The 15811-nt window shown below is 41.0% G+C and overlaps 1 protein-coding gene across 1 annotated transcript in view; it reads right to left on the minus strand.

Annotated features, from left to right (window-relative positions):
• The window catches only part of SLC16A1 (solute carrier family 16 member 1), a 63522-nt gene that overhangs the window by 11780 nt on the left and 35931 nt on the right, over positions 1 to 15811 (minus strand). Inside the window, exon 2 of the mRNA XM_084853473.1 lies at positions 12702 to 12958. Coding sequence (XP_084709599.1) covers positions 12702 to 12918 — 217 coding nt within the window. The 5' untranslated portion in view covers positions 12919 to 12958. The remainder of the gene's footprint in view (positions 1 to 12701; positions 12959 to 15811) is intronic.

Genomic DNA, 15811 nt, shown 5'->3' on the forward strand with positions numbered 1-15811 from the left:
GCTGGAGCAAATCAGAAACAGTATTAGAATAGATCAAGCAACTCTGAACAGTGAGCTGATCTAGGCCCTCCTCTAGATCAGAGAAAGATAGAATGTTTGTATGAGAAACTCTAGGACTTGTAGTATGAGAGACAGAAAGTAATGTGCCATCTTATAACACATGCTCCCTCAAGTAAAAGTCCCTGAATTCCTTAGTCCCTGCTTACAATTCCTGTGCATAGGCAAAAAAACAAAAAGCGTGGCATCTAACTGACAACAGGAAGGAGGGACATGCACCATAATAACTGGGGACGTTAAGATCCCAGGAACAGTGGATGGCAATGTTGCTGATAGGATCTAGTAGCTTCAGAACACCTATGAGTGAGTTAGGCCTCTGGTCTCTAGAGTGAACAAAACTGATACTAGATCCCAGAAATAGGGAATGGTGTCAGTGTACTCATATGTAATTCACACATACATACCATACTACCATGTTTGGTAAGAAGACACAAATCTCCCAATTTTTCAAAACAGATAAGGCCTTTGATGGGGTCATGGGCAGGAGTGGCTCATGTTAAAAGTTTGTACTATGCCCAGAGAAATGATGCTTGGGCACTGCTCAGATGTGATCCAGTTTATGGTTGTGGTTCCTAATATTCCTTGATAAGAAGAGGGTATATGTTATTAAAAGTTGCTACATTCTTCCCGATGATGAAATAATGCTGTGCTGGCAATGTTTCTAAAGAATAGATGAGTGGAAGCAGCATTAATTTAACACTGTATTGCATTAAGAATACATTTGGTCTGGTAGATCGGGTGGAGACATTTTCTAGTTTAATCATCAGCAAAACAAAGATTCATCTATTTTGTAACTGCAATTCAATTGAAGCACTCCAAATATAATATGCACAGCCTACCTATAACTAACTGTCTGGCAACCTTATTGAGATTTTATTCTATACACTGCCTTGCATTAAGTATTCACCCCCTCTGACTTTACCATTTTGTTGTGTTACAACCTGGAATTAAAAGGGATTAAATTAGGATTTCTTGTCACTGATGTACACAAAATAGTCCACAATGTTAAAGTGGGGGGGAAATCTGCATATTTTACAAAATGATTTACAAATAAAAAATAGAGAAGTCTGGATTGCATAAGTATTCACCTCTTTGCTGTGACACCCCTAAATAAGCTCTAGTGCAACCAACTGCCTTCAGAAGCATAATTAGTTGTATGGAGCCCACCTGTGTGCAATTCAAGTATCACATGATCTCAGATTAAATACACCTGTTTCTGGAAGGCCCCAGAGTTTGCTGGAGAGCATATCTAAACAAACAGCAGCATGAAGACTAAGGAGCCATCAAAACAAGTCCAGGATAGAGAAGCACCAATCAGGGTTGGGTTATATAAAAAAATATATCCCAAACTGTGGACATCCCCTGGAGCACCATTAAATCCATTATTACAAAATGGAAAGAATATGGCACAACCACGACTCTGCCTAGAGAAGGCCATCCACCAAAACTCAGTAACCAAGTAAGGAGGGCATTAGTCAGAGAAACAACCAAGAGGCCAATAGTAACTCTGAAGGAACTGGAGAGATCCACAGCTGGTATGGGAGAAACTGTCCATGGGACAACTCTCACCCAGATGCTCCACAAAGCTGGGCTTTATGGAAGAGTGGTGAGAAGAAAGTTATTGCTAGGGGGCAAAAAACATATCAAATCCCATTTGGATTTTGCCAAAAGGCATGTGGGAGATACAGCAAATATGTGGGGAAAGGTTCTCTGGTCTGATGAGACCAAAACTGAACTTTTTGGCCTTACTGCAAAACCTTATGTGTGGCGCAAACCCAACAGGCCTGAGAACACCAGCCCCATGGTGAAGCATGCTGGTGGCAGCATCATGTTGTGGGGATGCTTTTCATCAGCAGAGACTGGAAAACTGGTCAGGATTGAGGGTAAGATGGATGGAGCCAAATACAGGGCAATTCTAGAGGAAAACCTGTTCCAGTCTGCAAGGGATCTGGGACTGAGGCGGAGGTTCACTTTCCAGCAGGACAATGGCCCTAAACACACAGCCAGAGTTACACTGGAGTGGTTTAAAAACAAGAACTTGAATGTCCTAGAATGGCCCAGTCAAGACCCAGACCTCAATCCAATTGAGAATCTGTGACAAGACTCGAAAATTGCTGTTCACCAAGGGTCCCCATCCAACTTGACAGAACTTGAGCAATTTTGCCAACAATGGCAAAAATTGCAGGATTCAGATGCACAAAGCTGGTAGAGACTTACACAAAGACTCACAGCTGTAATTTCTGCCAAAGGTGCTTCTACCAAGTAATGACCAGCGGGGGGGGGGGGGGGGGGAATACTTATTCAACCAACAAATGCCAGTTTAACTTTTGTGCCACAATGCAAATTTTGCACCTTCAAAGTGTTAAGTATGTTGTGTAAATCAAATGGCAAGAATGCCGATTAAATCCATTTTAATTCCAGGTTGTAACACAACAAAATGTGGAAAAGTCAAAGGGGGGGTGAATACTTATGCAAGGTGCTGTATAATTCCATACATCAATCAAGATTTTTTTTTCCAAGTTGAATTTCAGGTTTATTTCTAAATAAATAAAGCTTTTAAATCTGGTTGACAGCAGAGTTCCTAATCTAAAATAAAAAGAAGAGAGAGTGGTAGGGGGAGGGGGGAATGTGTGTCAGGGTGGAAACTGAGCCAATAGAGCCCCAGAGCAGTTCTGATTCTGAGGAGGAACAGCAATCCATGGGAGAGGAGCTCGCTCATCTCTCACAAGCACAGCAGCTGGCAGAGTTTCCTCCTGCCAGCATTCCTGGGATAGATAGTGACCCTGGCAGTGAGAGAGCGCTGGAGGGGGGCTTGCTGGACGCTCGGCGCAGACACAGGGAGCGATGACAGATGGAGGGCGCAGAAAGGAGGCGTAGCGCTCGTTTGGTGCGCAAACAACGGTCACGTCCCAAGGACCCAAGAGAAAAAGGGAGGATCTCTCCCTAGCCCATAAGTTCAGGGTCTTCCCGTGGTTCTCCTTCAAACGGGGACCAACCGCCTTACCTGCAGCTTAGGCTACTCTACTATCTTTCCCCAGTGCTGTTCCTTGCTTTATCGCTAGCGATTAGTAACTAAAAGAGTCGTAAAGGAATAAAGTCTCGGAAAGAATTCCTCGTCGTCTGTGTCTTGAGTTGGCTATTGGTGGGGACTGCAAGAGGCAGCTAGGGCGCTCCTAACAATGTGGAAGAGAAACCTTTCTTCTTAGACTCCCAGTTTTGGAAAGAGGGCTATACACATGCATACTAAATAGATGTTATGTTTAAATATGCATTACCAACCATGGGGATCAGCAGGACACTGAATTAATAGGACAGTTTCTGATCCAAGTGGGCTTCATCTGTACCTTAAAGACAAATTGCCAAATATCTGGATTGCTTTAGCTTGCCAGCTGTGATCAAATTTTGTTCTTGTGGCTTTCAGTAAAAGCAACAGCCAAATTAAACTCAGTTTGATAGACTCCAGAGGGAGAATTTCTACCCTGGGAATTCCATGCTTACCCAAGTACTATATATGTTCCTGGAGAAAATTCTCTATAAGGATCTTTTTTCTTCCACTCTCTTTCAGTATAAGAGTCAGGTTGCTACTATCCAGTCTTACGTTTCATAGTCTTTTCTTTAGCTCCACAGACAAAATATGTTTTCTGACAGTAATGTCCAAACAGAAGCTGGAACAGGTTGGGTTAGGATGTATATTAATTAAGAACGTATCCACTAGATCAACCAAACTGAAATACCACCAGATCAACCGAACACCATCTGCTCTAGAACTGGCTTAATCACATTAGCATCCAGTGAACAAACTGCAAAATGAAGATCAAGTAGCAGAATGGTGCAGATACATATGAACCATTTGCCATAGACTAACACAGCAAGTAACAGGGTTATTCCTATGGCAAAACACTGAAGTGGTTATGTGGGTAAAGCCCTCTGCAGTAAACGTTCTTGTTCACCAAATGCATAAATGTGTGATGTTAACTCTAGGGCAGTCCTAGGAGTGGTAAATGAACAGCAGTTTGACAGTGGCCATAGGAGATGAATAAAACAATTGAAATCAGTGTATAAAATAGTGTCATGAAAGATGGGTTATTTTAGTTTTACTTGTGTACTCCAAAGCAAAACAATCTACCAACAACAGAGTATCCCGTTTATAAATGTACAGATTTTTAAAATTCATGATTGGTTCCTGTTGCTGATAGATTCTGGCTCAGTTTATAAGTGGTATTGTGGTACACTCTTATTTATGACTCAAGGTGGTGTTTTATGCCAAAATGTTTCACATTTTAAAATCTGTTTGTATCTTTTTTTAAAAATCTATACATTTATAAACTAGATGTGCTATCGTTGGTCCATTGTTTTATCTTGGAGTGCTATGTCATGTGAACTATCAGTTTTACTTGTGTATCTAACTCTTAACCAGTCAGTAGCTGTAATCACAGCTCAAATCCTCTGTAGCCCAACTCTTTTATGTACAAATTGTATTCTTTTAATTACCATCCAAAGGTTTGAATCTGATTAATCTACATGGCAGTATTTAAAATATTTCATTACAGAAAGGCCCTAAATCGGCCCTAAATCCAAAGTAAGCAGTGATTAAGGGCAGCCCAAATGTTTTCTACAGACACTAAACTGAATGGGCATGTCCTGAATATTAACTGATCAGGTTTCTCCATTAACAGATAGCAAGGTTGACAACACACATTGGTACTCCGGCCCCATCGTGACCCTTTAACCTGGATAACCAAGCAGAACCTGGTCAGCATTGTCAATTGCATCTTAGTTGGAAAACAAGGTATTCTGTAATCCCAGGAAGTTCCAACTGGATCATGTCACCTGTCCCATGAGATGCCATTCTGGCTGCTTTCAGGGAAGCATGCAAAAACACAGAAGTCCCCTTCAGCTGCTTCACAGCCTTGAAAACATTCTCATAAATAACCCAATATAAAAGCACTGTAAAGTAATTGATTTGATTTTACAGGAGGATTACCGATGGGAAAGCTCAAAATTAAATCTAAGCCTCCCAAATTCCAAGTCTGAACACACATGAAGCTGCCTTCTATCAAATCAGACTGTTGATCCATCCGGTATTGTTTACTCTGGCAGCACTTCATCAAGGTCTCAGACACAGATCTATCCCAGTCCTGCTACCCAATATCTTTTAGAGAAGAATCCTATGGTCCCTGGGCTAAGTGGCCCATCTGGCTCAAATTAGAAAAAAAAAAAGGAAGAAAAGGAGGCAAAACCCCCTGTCATTCCTCCCACCCACCCTGCCTGGCTCTTACTGGTAGGGATTTGGATGGGCAGAGGGATCCAATCTCAGAGCCCTCCATTTGGGCTGCATTAACAGAAGCACAGCTTCCAAATCCTGGGAAGTACTAGTTCCCCTCCACTCAGCACTGGTGAGGCCTCATCTGGAGTACTGTGTCCAGTTCTGGGCACTGCACTTTAAGAAGGATGCAGACATGCTGGAGAGGGTTCAGAGGAGGGCAACAAAGATGATCAGGGGACTGGAAACAAAGCCCTATGAAGAGAGACTGAAATAACTGGGCATGTTTAGCCTTGAGAAGAGAAGACTGAGGGGAGAGATGATAGTGCTCTTCAAGTACTTGAAAGGTTGTCACAGAGAGGGAGGCCAGGATCTCTTCTCCATCATCCCAGAGTGCAGGACATGGAATAATGGGATCAAGTGACAGGAAGCCAGATTCCGGCTGAACATCAGGAAAAACTTCCTGACTGTTAGAGCAATACGACAATGGAACCAATTACCTAGGGAGGTCGTGGGCTCTCCCACACTGGAGGCATTCAAGACGAGGCTGGACAGCCGTCAGGGATGCTCTGACTTGGATTCCTGCATTGAGCAGGGGGTCGGACTCGATGGTCTTGTAGGCCCCTTCCAACCCTCCTATTGTATGATTCTACTATTCTATGATTCTTAAAGAGCATCAGGCCTATAGGGCTCTTAATTAGATTCCAGGGACTCAGCATGGAGCTTTCTGTATGCAAAGCATGATCTCTTCCATTGAGACATAGCACTCTCCCCAACAATTCCTTTTCTCAAGACAAATGTTACCCAATTATTTCTTGAAAAACTATCCTTTGACATTATGCTACAGAAATGGTGGTTAAAGGTTTAGGCAGCTGGTGTGCTAAAACTACCACTTTCTGTGCAGTAGTCTAGTATCAGGGCTTATTTCTATATCGAGTATTATAGTCTCCAAACATCTAGTCTATCCCCCTTCCCTCCCCCCATGTGCAAGTGTCTAGTAAAGTCAGTGTGTAACCAAAAACACGATTCAAATCTTGTTTTGAACATCAAAGCAATATCAGGATGCGTCAGCAGCTGTGATACACCTACACACAGCACACAATAGCTTAAAGCATCACATGAACATTAAACACTGAAGTTTTGTGCCTGTTCAGAGGACACTACTGAATTGTACCATGTTATAAAAAGGATAATTGACAAAATGCAAGGCCAGCTGACACAGAATGAATACACAGCCAAATTACATTTGGCTTCAGAGAATCAAATCTCACCACTCCAAAGAGTGGCTTATGTAAAGTTTTACTGAACATGAACTTTGATTAATTGCTGTTACACAAAGCTCTTAAAACAGCAGATTCCACCAAGCTTTGTCACTGCCAAAGCATCTTGAAAAGGAGCCTTCTCATTTTCTGTGGAAATGTGTAAGTTTAAGAACAAGATTTCAGTTAACTAGAGCATGGATGAAGAGGAGCTAATAAGCAAATAAAGTAAGTCACACTTTTAGCAACAAGTACAGTTACAAAGAAATACAGGTTGTGAACCAATTCAGTGACATCTATGCATAAGCAAGATTTGAAAATATTGCCCTATGGATGTATAGACTGGCTTTGCTACTGAACACCATTCTGTCCCTATTTTAGAACAGATCTCTCATTTCCCCTGTAATTCCAAGCAGATGGGGAGGGGGGATTCCTTCACCATATAGAGTATAAAGATGTCCCGTAGGCAGGCAGGGAAGGACAGTAAATGTTGTTACTGCAGAAGCACAACAGCACCCCAGCAGTAATAAATACAGTTTAACCCATAGGACATTTTATCAGAAGTAAGCCAGGTCTATATTGCCAAGTGACTGCTGAAAAGAATAACTGTGCAAGACTTCAAGCCCAATCATGGAAAAGCGTGTACCTACAAGTACAAGCATTTTCACAAGAAATTCTGGAAATGGAATACTAACCCAGAACAAAAGATGGCAGGTAAGTGGATGCAACATGTACTTTGCCTTCTCTTTGTATGAAAATGAGTAGCAGACAATGTGAAAACGTATTGCCTAGATGAACTTAAAAGACAGTAGGGCTTTAGTAGTGTCTTAAAAGACACTAGAGCTTCCAATAGTACAGACATGGAGAAAAAGAATTCCTTGATGGATTTATTTTTGAGGATCCATTAGCGCCCCAGGAGGTAACACAGCTTGCATTGTAGCTACACAAGACAGACTTTATCAAATGTTTAGTATTCTTGTTGGTTGACTGCTGATTCATGAATATGAACTCAGGCAAGGTCACAGGCTATTGGGAATAAGAAGTCAGGGATCTCCCTTTCGCAAACAGATTTAACTTACTCTGAAAAAAGCAAGTTTTTAAGCAAAGTGTCCCTGTTTCCTGAAGAACGAACAAAAACGCTAAGAACAGTTTCGTTTTTCAATCTGTCCTCCAAGTACCTCAGGACTGCATAGTATTGAGGTAAAACTGGTTACAACTTTTTTATTCTATTTTGTGGCCTAGATTACTACTTAACTCTTCCTTCACAAGGAATAACGTAGCTGGGTTCCCCTCACCCCCTGGAGAGATTGTAATAGGAACCCAAACCTTACCACTGGGTCACATAACAGTGATGAGAAGCTTTTCTTCCCATTTATTAGTTAGGTCAACTCATTTCCTGCTGTCATACTGCAGTTGCAGGAGTTGATGTTACTCTGCCACCAATGGTGGTGGGAATTAAAGAGCTGTATAGAAGTGGTCTCGCTCTGTCTCATGCAGGAATTTTTACGGTACCTGAAAGCAAGATCTTTGCTATACTCTTCCATCACTCCAGAAGCAATTATCTGTACCAACAGGCATAGTATTAATCCTTTGTTACCTTTTCTCTTTTTCCTCCCCTCCCCTTGTTTAAGTTTATATTGTATACTATTTGGGCCAAGGGCCTGTCTTTCTTTCCTGTAAAATGCCATATAAATTCACTATAAAGAAACAAGTTTACAGGTGGGATTGCTCCAGCTTTGTCACCGGAGCCCCAAGTTAACTTCATGGCACAGAGCACCTTTCATCAGCTAAGGCTTGTGCACCACCTTCTCTCTCTCCTGGATGGGATAGCTTAGCCAGTTATCCGTGATCTGCTAACCTCCAGATTAGACAACTGCAGTGTGTTATACATGGTGACTTGAAGAACGTCCAAAAGCTATAGTTAGATCAAAATATGATTGCGAGGCTGGTAAGTGGGACCAGTCAATGGGAACACAGATATCTTGCTAGTACTTAAACAGCTACACTTTGTTCAGCTCCACTTCTGGGTACAGTTCAAAGTGCTGGTGCTTAGCTTTAAAGTCCTACATGACTTGTACCTAGGTATATGAAGGTTGCCTGTTCCAATAAGAGCCTGCACATATACTCTGATCATCTTCAGAGTCCCTCCTCTGGGTGCCCGTGCCAACTGAATTGATGTGGGTGGTGACTGGGAAGAGGTTCTATGGAGCTGCAGTGCCTCCATTTGTGTAATGTTCTCCCTAGGAAGGCTCACCTGGCACCTACATTTCTGCCCTTTTGGCACCAGGCAAATACTTCATTTTCCCAAGCCTTTAATCTGTGAAGGAGCCATTTTAACAGCTGCCATTTATCTTCATGTTCTTGATGGTACAAGTTCTTTGATAGTGGAGCAGGCTGCCTCAGAAAGTGGTGGCCTATCCTTCATCAGAGGTTTTTAAGGAGAGAAGGGATAGTCACGCATCAGTGGTCCTGTAGTAGTGGATTTCCTGCATCAGCAGGTAATTAGAACAAATCTGAGATCCCTTCCCATTCTTCTGATTCTATTATTTTTTGTTTCAGATTCATGTGGTAAGTGCCCTGGAAATGTGTTTACATTGAAAGATAGGAAATACATTGATGGATTAAATACATAAATATATAGCTATCATCAACATCATGCTGCTTGGTCATGGAATTACTCCCAATAAGCATTAGCTCTAGTTGTTTAATTGTTGTCAAAAAATGAAAACAGTCACATCTAAGTGCTTTATATTTCTAATGTAACTATACCCAGAGAGGCTTCCTTATGAGTGTGATTCTACAACCCCCAGGCTAATCACTGTTATACAAACCACCTCTTGCAATGGACCACCGGTGAACAAATGCTCCAGCCATAACTTACAGGGACCATTCTCCAGTGAAGGGAGATAGTTAAAGAATATATATACAGATGTCTCATTCTGGGGACAAATGAGCATTGTTGGTCAATTTACTTTTTTTTTCCAATACGAATTCCCTCTCTCAATGTTCTGCAAATGAATATTCAAGGAATGATTTCTCTGAACTATTAGAAACAAACAATTACAGAGGTCTCATTAAGACAGTTACAGTTTATGTGCTTGATGTAACACTGAAGCAGGGAAGTATGCTTCTTGCCTCACTAGCCGAGTGAGGACAAAGCAGAGATTGTTCCCGTCAAAGATAATTTCTCATGCTCAACTCACCAATGTCACTTGCCTTTGAGGTATAAATGCAAAATAAAGTCTGTCTGTTTACCCACCAACGTTGCAGCAGCATTGAAGCCACAAATATTCAGTTCAGCTTCAAAAGAAGAATGTCATGTCATTCCGAAAGAAAGGGGAAGGAAAGGCACCAGTATAAGCAATGAAGAGAAGAGGAATTTACACGTAGAGAAATGCTTTCCCATGTTGGATTACTTTTAAGAAATTCATGAGCAGAGTTGTGTTTCTAAAATACAGTCTAAAAGCATTTTAAATTACAAGGACAAGGTTATCATTGCCTACAAGCTATGTTCCAACATATATTTTTCATTACAGATTATGATGTGTGTGTATAGAAAAGACTGCTATTTTTTTTATTGGTATCAGATGTAGAACAGGTGTTCTTAAAGATAACCAAGACTGTGCATCATATACCATTTTCCAAGAGTTAATATACTGTTTGGTTGGTCCCACTTTACAGATCATGTTATATTACTTTTTGGACTGAGTAATATACAGTATGTTGACTTTTATCAACTATTTTAGTGTTTTTAAGAAGATGAATTCATTAGTTTTATAAAACCAAATGGGTTATATTGTTTTCTATTCGCCTTGAGGAACTCTTTGAACTCAATATAGATTTGACCTTAATAACTCACTGGTTGTTAAACATCTTTGACGCTTTCTCTTTTTTTTGCTTCATGACATGCATCAGATTTGTAGATAAATTGTTATGATTTCCTACTCTATTAGAAGTAGGGGGGGTGTCTTGCTAGTAAGCTCTCTACTGTCTTAAGTAGAAAACCATATCCAGGGCCTAAGAGAGAGGGAGAAAGGGAATGGTACAAGCCAGAAGACTGGGAATAAGAGTCATGAGGAAGAACAGGAGAATGCCTGTGTGTGTGTGTGTGTGTGTGTGTGTGTGTGTATACACACGCACGCAGAGGGGGGAGATACAAAAGTCCCATCCTCTAACACTTTGGGGGTGGGAACTGTAATTAGGGCATTCCACCTTAGGTCCTCCCAATTATAGATACCTCTGCTTTTGAACACTGACCTCTACTCCTGTCCTCCCAATGACTACTTCTGGTATCTCTGAGAAAGGAATCAGTCATGAGAATTTGGAAAAGTTTATGCAGAAAGTTACAAAGCTTCAAGGGGCAGTATGTAATTTGGGTTTAGGAACAATCTGTAGGAGTGTTCGGGGTTCCACGGCTGGACCTTTGCCCAAAGATTCATTAGTGCCAAAGCTAGGATTATAGCCCTATCTTTGGTAGACACATAGTTGCACAAGGGCTACAAACTTGTCCTAAAACAAGACCAATTCTGTGATTGCCTTGTATTGCGTTGAAACAATCCTAAGATCCTGTGTTTTGGGTATCTATGTTTGCCGCCATATCCAGACTAGGAAACTGTGGTTTAAGTGCACCCTACAACCCATGATCAGTTTGATCTTGGTTTGTAGGAAGTGCCTAAACTACAGTTTCCTGATTCAGTTAACATGACAGACTGTGGTTTAACAAGCCAGGCAGTCTTCTATGAAGTTGGTTGAACAAGGGTAAGCAGCAAGGGAAGGGGGGAATGCTTGTTCCTATAAATTTGTCCCTAACCCAATAAACTATGGTTTACTGGATTGTGTATGTAATATCTGAATCACACTACTGCCTTAATGTTGGTCTTGCAATATATATCTTTATAGACCAGCAAACCAAATTGGACACACTGACTAAGGATGATGGGAGTTGTTGTCAAACACAACTGGAAGGCATCAGGATCGGGGAAACTGTTATACACTTTGCAGGGTAGCACACAATTCATACACTTTCACACTCTCAATTTCTCCATCTCTCAGACTTATTTTAAAAATCCTATTTTATCCTGCCAGAGCCTCTCAAAGTAGTTTAACAATATCTCACATACATACCTGTCCACACATTTATTTAATGCCAAGGGCAATGATAGGTATTCATAGCCTGTGAATAGGCTTCTAGGGAAAACAAAGTATGGAATTTATAGTGAACTATTTGAAGAGCAAACTAATTATTTATCCTCAACCCACCTCTGAAAACTAGAAGCCTCATCCTGCCTCTCCATTTACTCATTGTAAAACAAAGTAGATTTTCTTTAAACCCAAATTTGATCGAGCTTTGTTCTGACTTCATCATATCTTCTATTTAAAGGGCTGAGACTGTAGTAAAAGTTGGGCTTTGAGATAAACACACATAAAATGTTATTACCAATGGCTTTAATTTTCACAGAACATCATTAATTAAATAACTGTAATCCACTGTCATTGTGAAAAGCAGCAAAAGGAGATAAGGTAGAATCTTAAGGTAGAAACTCTCACAGCATGCAGTTCCTCTCCAGATGCAAGAAGCCAGAGTGGAAACAAGTACACATAGTCATAGCTACTCTACTCTTTACCAGGCCATGTTTCTCAGCGCTACAGTTGCAAAAGGAATTAATATTTTTGAAAGCCAATTCTTCATTTCCCCTGCACATCTTTTCCTGTGATTTTCAAAGCTCAGCATCCATTTTCTTTCCTTATCTAAGTTAACTTTGAAACTAGTTGTGCACTTGCCTTTACTACTTAGAGTAGCCTTCTGGAACATGATGTCAGAGTGTACACTGACACTCTTTGAAAAGAGTGTAAGTACAGAATTACATAAACAAGCATTCCCTGGAAATAGTTTATTTAGAGCTTTGCAAAGAAGCAGGACAAATTGGCCTCAGTTTTTTTTTCCCCATTTGGTTATTACAATAAAGTTTATTCTACTAATGGGAAACTAAATTTAAGGTACCTAAAACAAATCTATTAACAATGTCTTCTTTCTTCTTGCTAAAGCACAGACTAAAATATAAACAGCAATTAAGTCAAGCCTGTATAGTAAAAGCATGCAGTCTTTTCAGTTTGCAACTTACCTCCTGCATACATAACTGCCAGCATAATGGAGGAGATCCAGGACACTTTGCTGCTAGATGCGTCAAAGATGACCTCTATCTCTTTAAAGAATACTGTAATGGATTTGGGGAATGCATAGGAAAAGCCAATAGAGATAAAGGCACCAACAACTACAGCCCAGCCCCACCCTCCTTCTGGTGGTGTGTATCCCACGGGGCCTCCAATTGCTGGTGGCATCTTGATTGAAGTGGTAGTAATTCAACTAGGAATCAAAGTTCTGCAAAACAAAAGCAAAAAACAGAACAAGATAGTCAGCATGTAGACGTAGCAAGCTAAAAACTCCCCCTACATCAGACAACAGGCTCCTTCATAGATTATGATCTGCAAATCCAGACCACTAGGTTGTTCAGGGGCTAAACAAACCAGTGATTAACAAACAACAAAATCATGGGATAACTGCTGGGTTGTTTAGGGGCTAAACAACCCAGCGGTCCAAGTTCACATGTGCATTCCACAACCTATGAAGAAGCTGATCATGGGTTATGCAGTAAAAGCAGAAAAGATGGCAATCCATTGGTTTTTAAACAAATTGGTTGTCGTTAAGTGCGAACCAGGTCTTTAAGTGTCATCCAAAACCTAAATTGTGGCTAATCTTAACTATAGTTAGAGAAAACAAACCAGCTTCATAAGCTATGGTTTGAAATTAATTTGTTTCTACTAACCACAGTTAAGATCAACCAGTTTTGCCTGGGTTCAGTTGTCATAGTGTCGGCCTAACCCAAGAACTGTGGGCTCTACAGCTTTGCAGCCATGGTCTGATTCAGAGTCAGGACGATTTAGAACCCACACCAGTCATTGGAACCCCAGGGCCTGGGAGATCAGCGCTGCCTAGCTTCCCATCTGATTTCAGGTGGAAGGCAAATGGTGCTCCCTATCAGCCACAGCTGCAAGATTTGGCCTTAAGCGAAGCTTCTGTTTTACAGCCTGGGATTGTGAGAACAAAGCAGGAGGAGGACTCTGCAGGGGAGGGGGGCTCGGGGGTGTCTCCCAGGTTACAGCATCAACTAAAAAAGCCAGAACAAAAGTGGCCTCTTAGACGTAGTGCTCGCTTACGGGCCTGATTCCCTGTCAGAAGGGGAGCTTTAACAACCCCTCCCCTATACTTAAGCTGGTGCAGAGGCTGAAGAGTCTTTGCTGGGAACATCTTAATTGCCCGGAATACTTTCTTGCCTGAACTTTTTGTGAATCTTGAACTCTTGTCTGCCTTGAATCTTGTATCATTAAAACTCTGACTTGAATTCTGACTTTGACTCTGTGTGGATTCTAGCCTTGGAACTTTCTCTTGAACAAAGCAACATGCCAATAGCCTCTGCCTAGGCTATCTGATATATTAGGGTCTATAAACGCTGCAAGCTTTGCTGGAAAGCTGGCTGTGTAACCTCATCTGTTTCACTGTTACTGTGCATCCTGTGTCAGGTTGCCAGAGTGTGTCAGAAAGTCGGGCGTGACACATGGAAACCTGTAGTTAAACTAAAATGAAAGTTAAAGTTTCTGAATTACTCCTTATGGCCACAATGAAGGAGGAAGGGGAAGACAGGGAGGAGTTTAGGTTCATTCTAAGAACACTAAACCATGGTTTAGCATTATGGCAAAACCAGCCCTTAACAAAGCCTTTCTCAATTTGGCACCCTTCAGATCTGTTGGATAACAACTCCCTTCATTCCCAGCCAGCATTGCCATTGGCTGTGCGGGCTAAAGGATAATAGTTATAGTAAAAACATCTAGAGGGTGCCAGGTTGGAGAAGGCTACCTTAACAATTAGCAGTTTGTGGTAGTTAGTTTCCTATATTAAACCAAGTAATTGGCATTTGCAGTGCCAAAGCTGGATCTGAACAGCTCAAGACTGTGCCATCCTCCCCATGACCAAGTAAAAGAAAAAAAGACTACTACTGGGATTTAGAAGAAACTAACTTCTTTATCTATTCTAACTCTACTATAAACATTGCCCGTGCAAAATCCTAAAGTTAGTGTGTGTGTGTGTGTGTGTGTGCACGCACACACGCGCACGCACGTGCATGATTTTACTTACAGACAGCACAGCCATAAAATTGATGCATAAAAAGTTAATTACAAAGACATTAATCATATGGGACTAGAGAGTTGCAAATTAATCTCAGGTTTCTCACACAGGACTGATGAATTACAAGGTATTTCAAAAGTATGTGACTGCTGATTAAATAGCTCTGAAATGATTGCATTTCAAATCTACAACATTTAGGCAGCACAAAGGCCAGTTAGCAGAAACTTTTAGGGGGCTCATTTTAGACTTCATCTTCTTCAGGGGTCAACCTGGAATCAGGACACAATCATCAGTCAAACATATGGGAACCGACTCCCCATGGTTTTTTTTTAGCACAAAAGTTGCACAATTACTCAAAGGCATTCTGGATCCTGGGTGCACTACGAACTGTCACCTGCCCAGAGGCTACACGTCAATTCAAGTCATGCTGATCACCCGACCACCAGCAAAATGCACATCAAGTGAGCCTAATCTGTAATAAGGCCTTACTCCCTCAAACGATCACATGAATCACACTTTGGACTGGTGGCATTCAGTAAACAGAGTATCACTGGAGGCTGAAACCAGTTTGAACAATAACTAAACATTTTGAATTTTCATTATCCCTTAGTATCACAGAGAAAGACACATCTATTTTTTTTTTTTTTAAGAATGCAAGGAGATAGCTTTTTAATCATTTCTGTATCACTATAGCCACTCATTAGGTAAAGAAACAAAAGAACCAAAGACACAAGCAAACTGAACAAATATTTTTCTTCCACTTTGCAAATGCATTCCTTCTTCTGTAGTCATTTGCAGCCTCCTCCTTTTTCTATTCTTTCAATCCTCACCTCTCTATATAAGTCCATGTAATATTAGTCCTAGAACTTTTTTATTTTTATGCTTTAAACAACCCATTCTTAGTTACTTTTCCAGTAACTCTTGAGAACCCCCAGTGCTCACTTGCTCTCCATGGTAACATCTCTCAGGATTTTTCAGAACACACACAGACACCAGATGCTCATCTATTGCCAATAGCTCTCAATGTTGCCATTGCTAACTGATTCCTGT

The sequence above is a fragment of the Heloderma suspectum genome, chromosome 4, assembly GCF_057233095.1.
Source record: "Heloderma suspectum isolate Gila_16-S chromosome 4, 16-S_ref, whole genome shotgun sequence".
Taxonomy (NCBI): Eukaryota; Metazoa; Chordata; class Lepidosauria; order Squamata; family Helodermatidae; genus Heloderma; species Heloderma suspectum.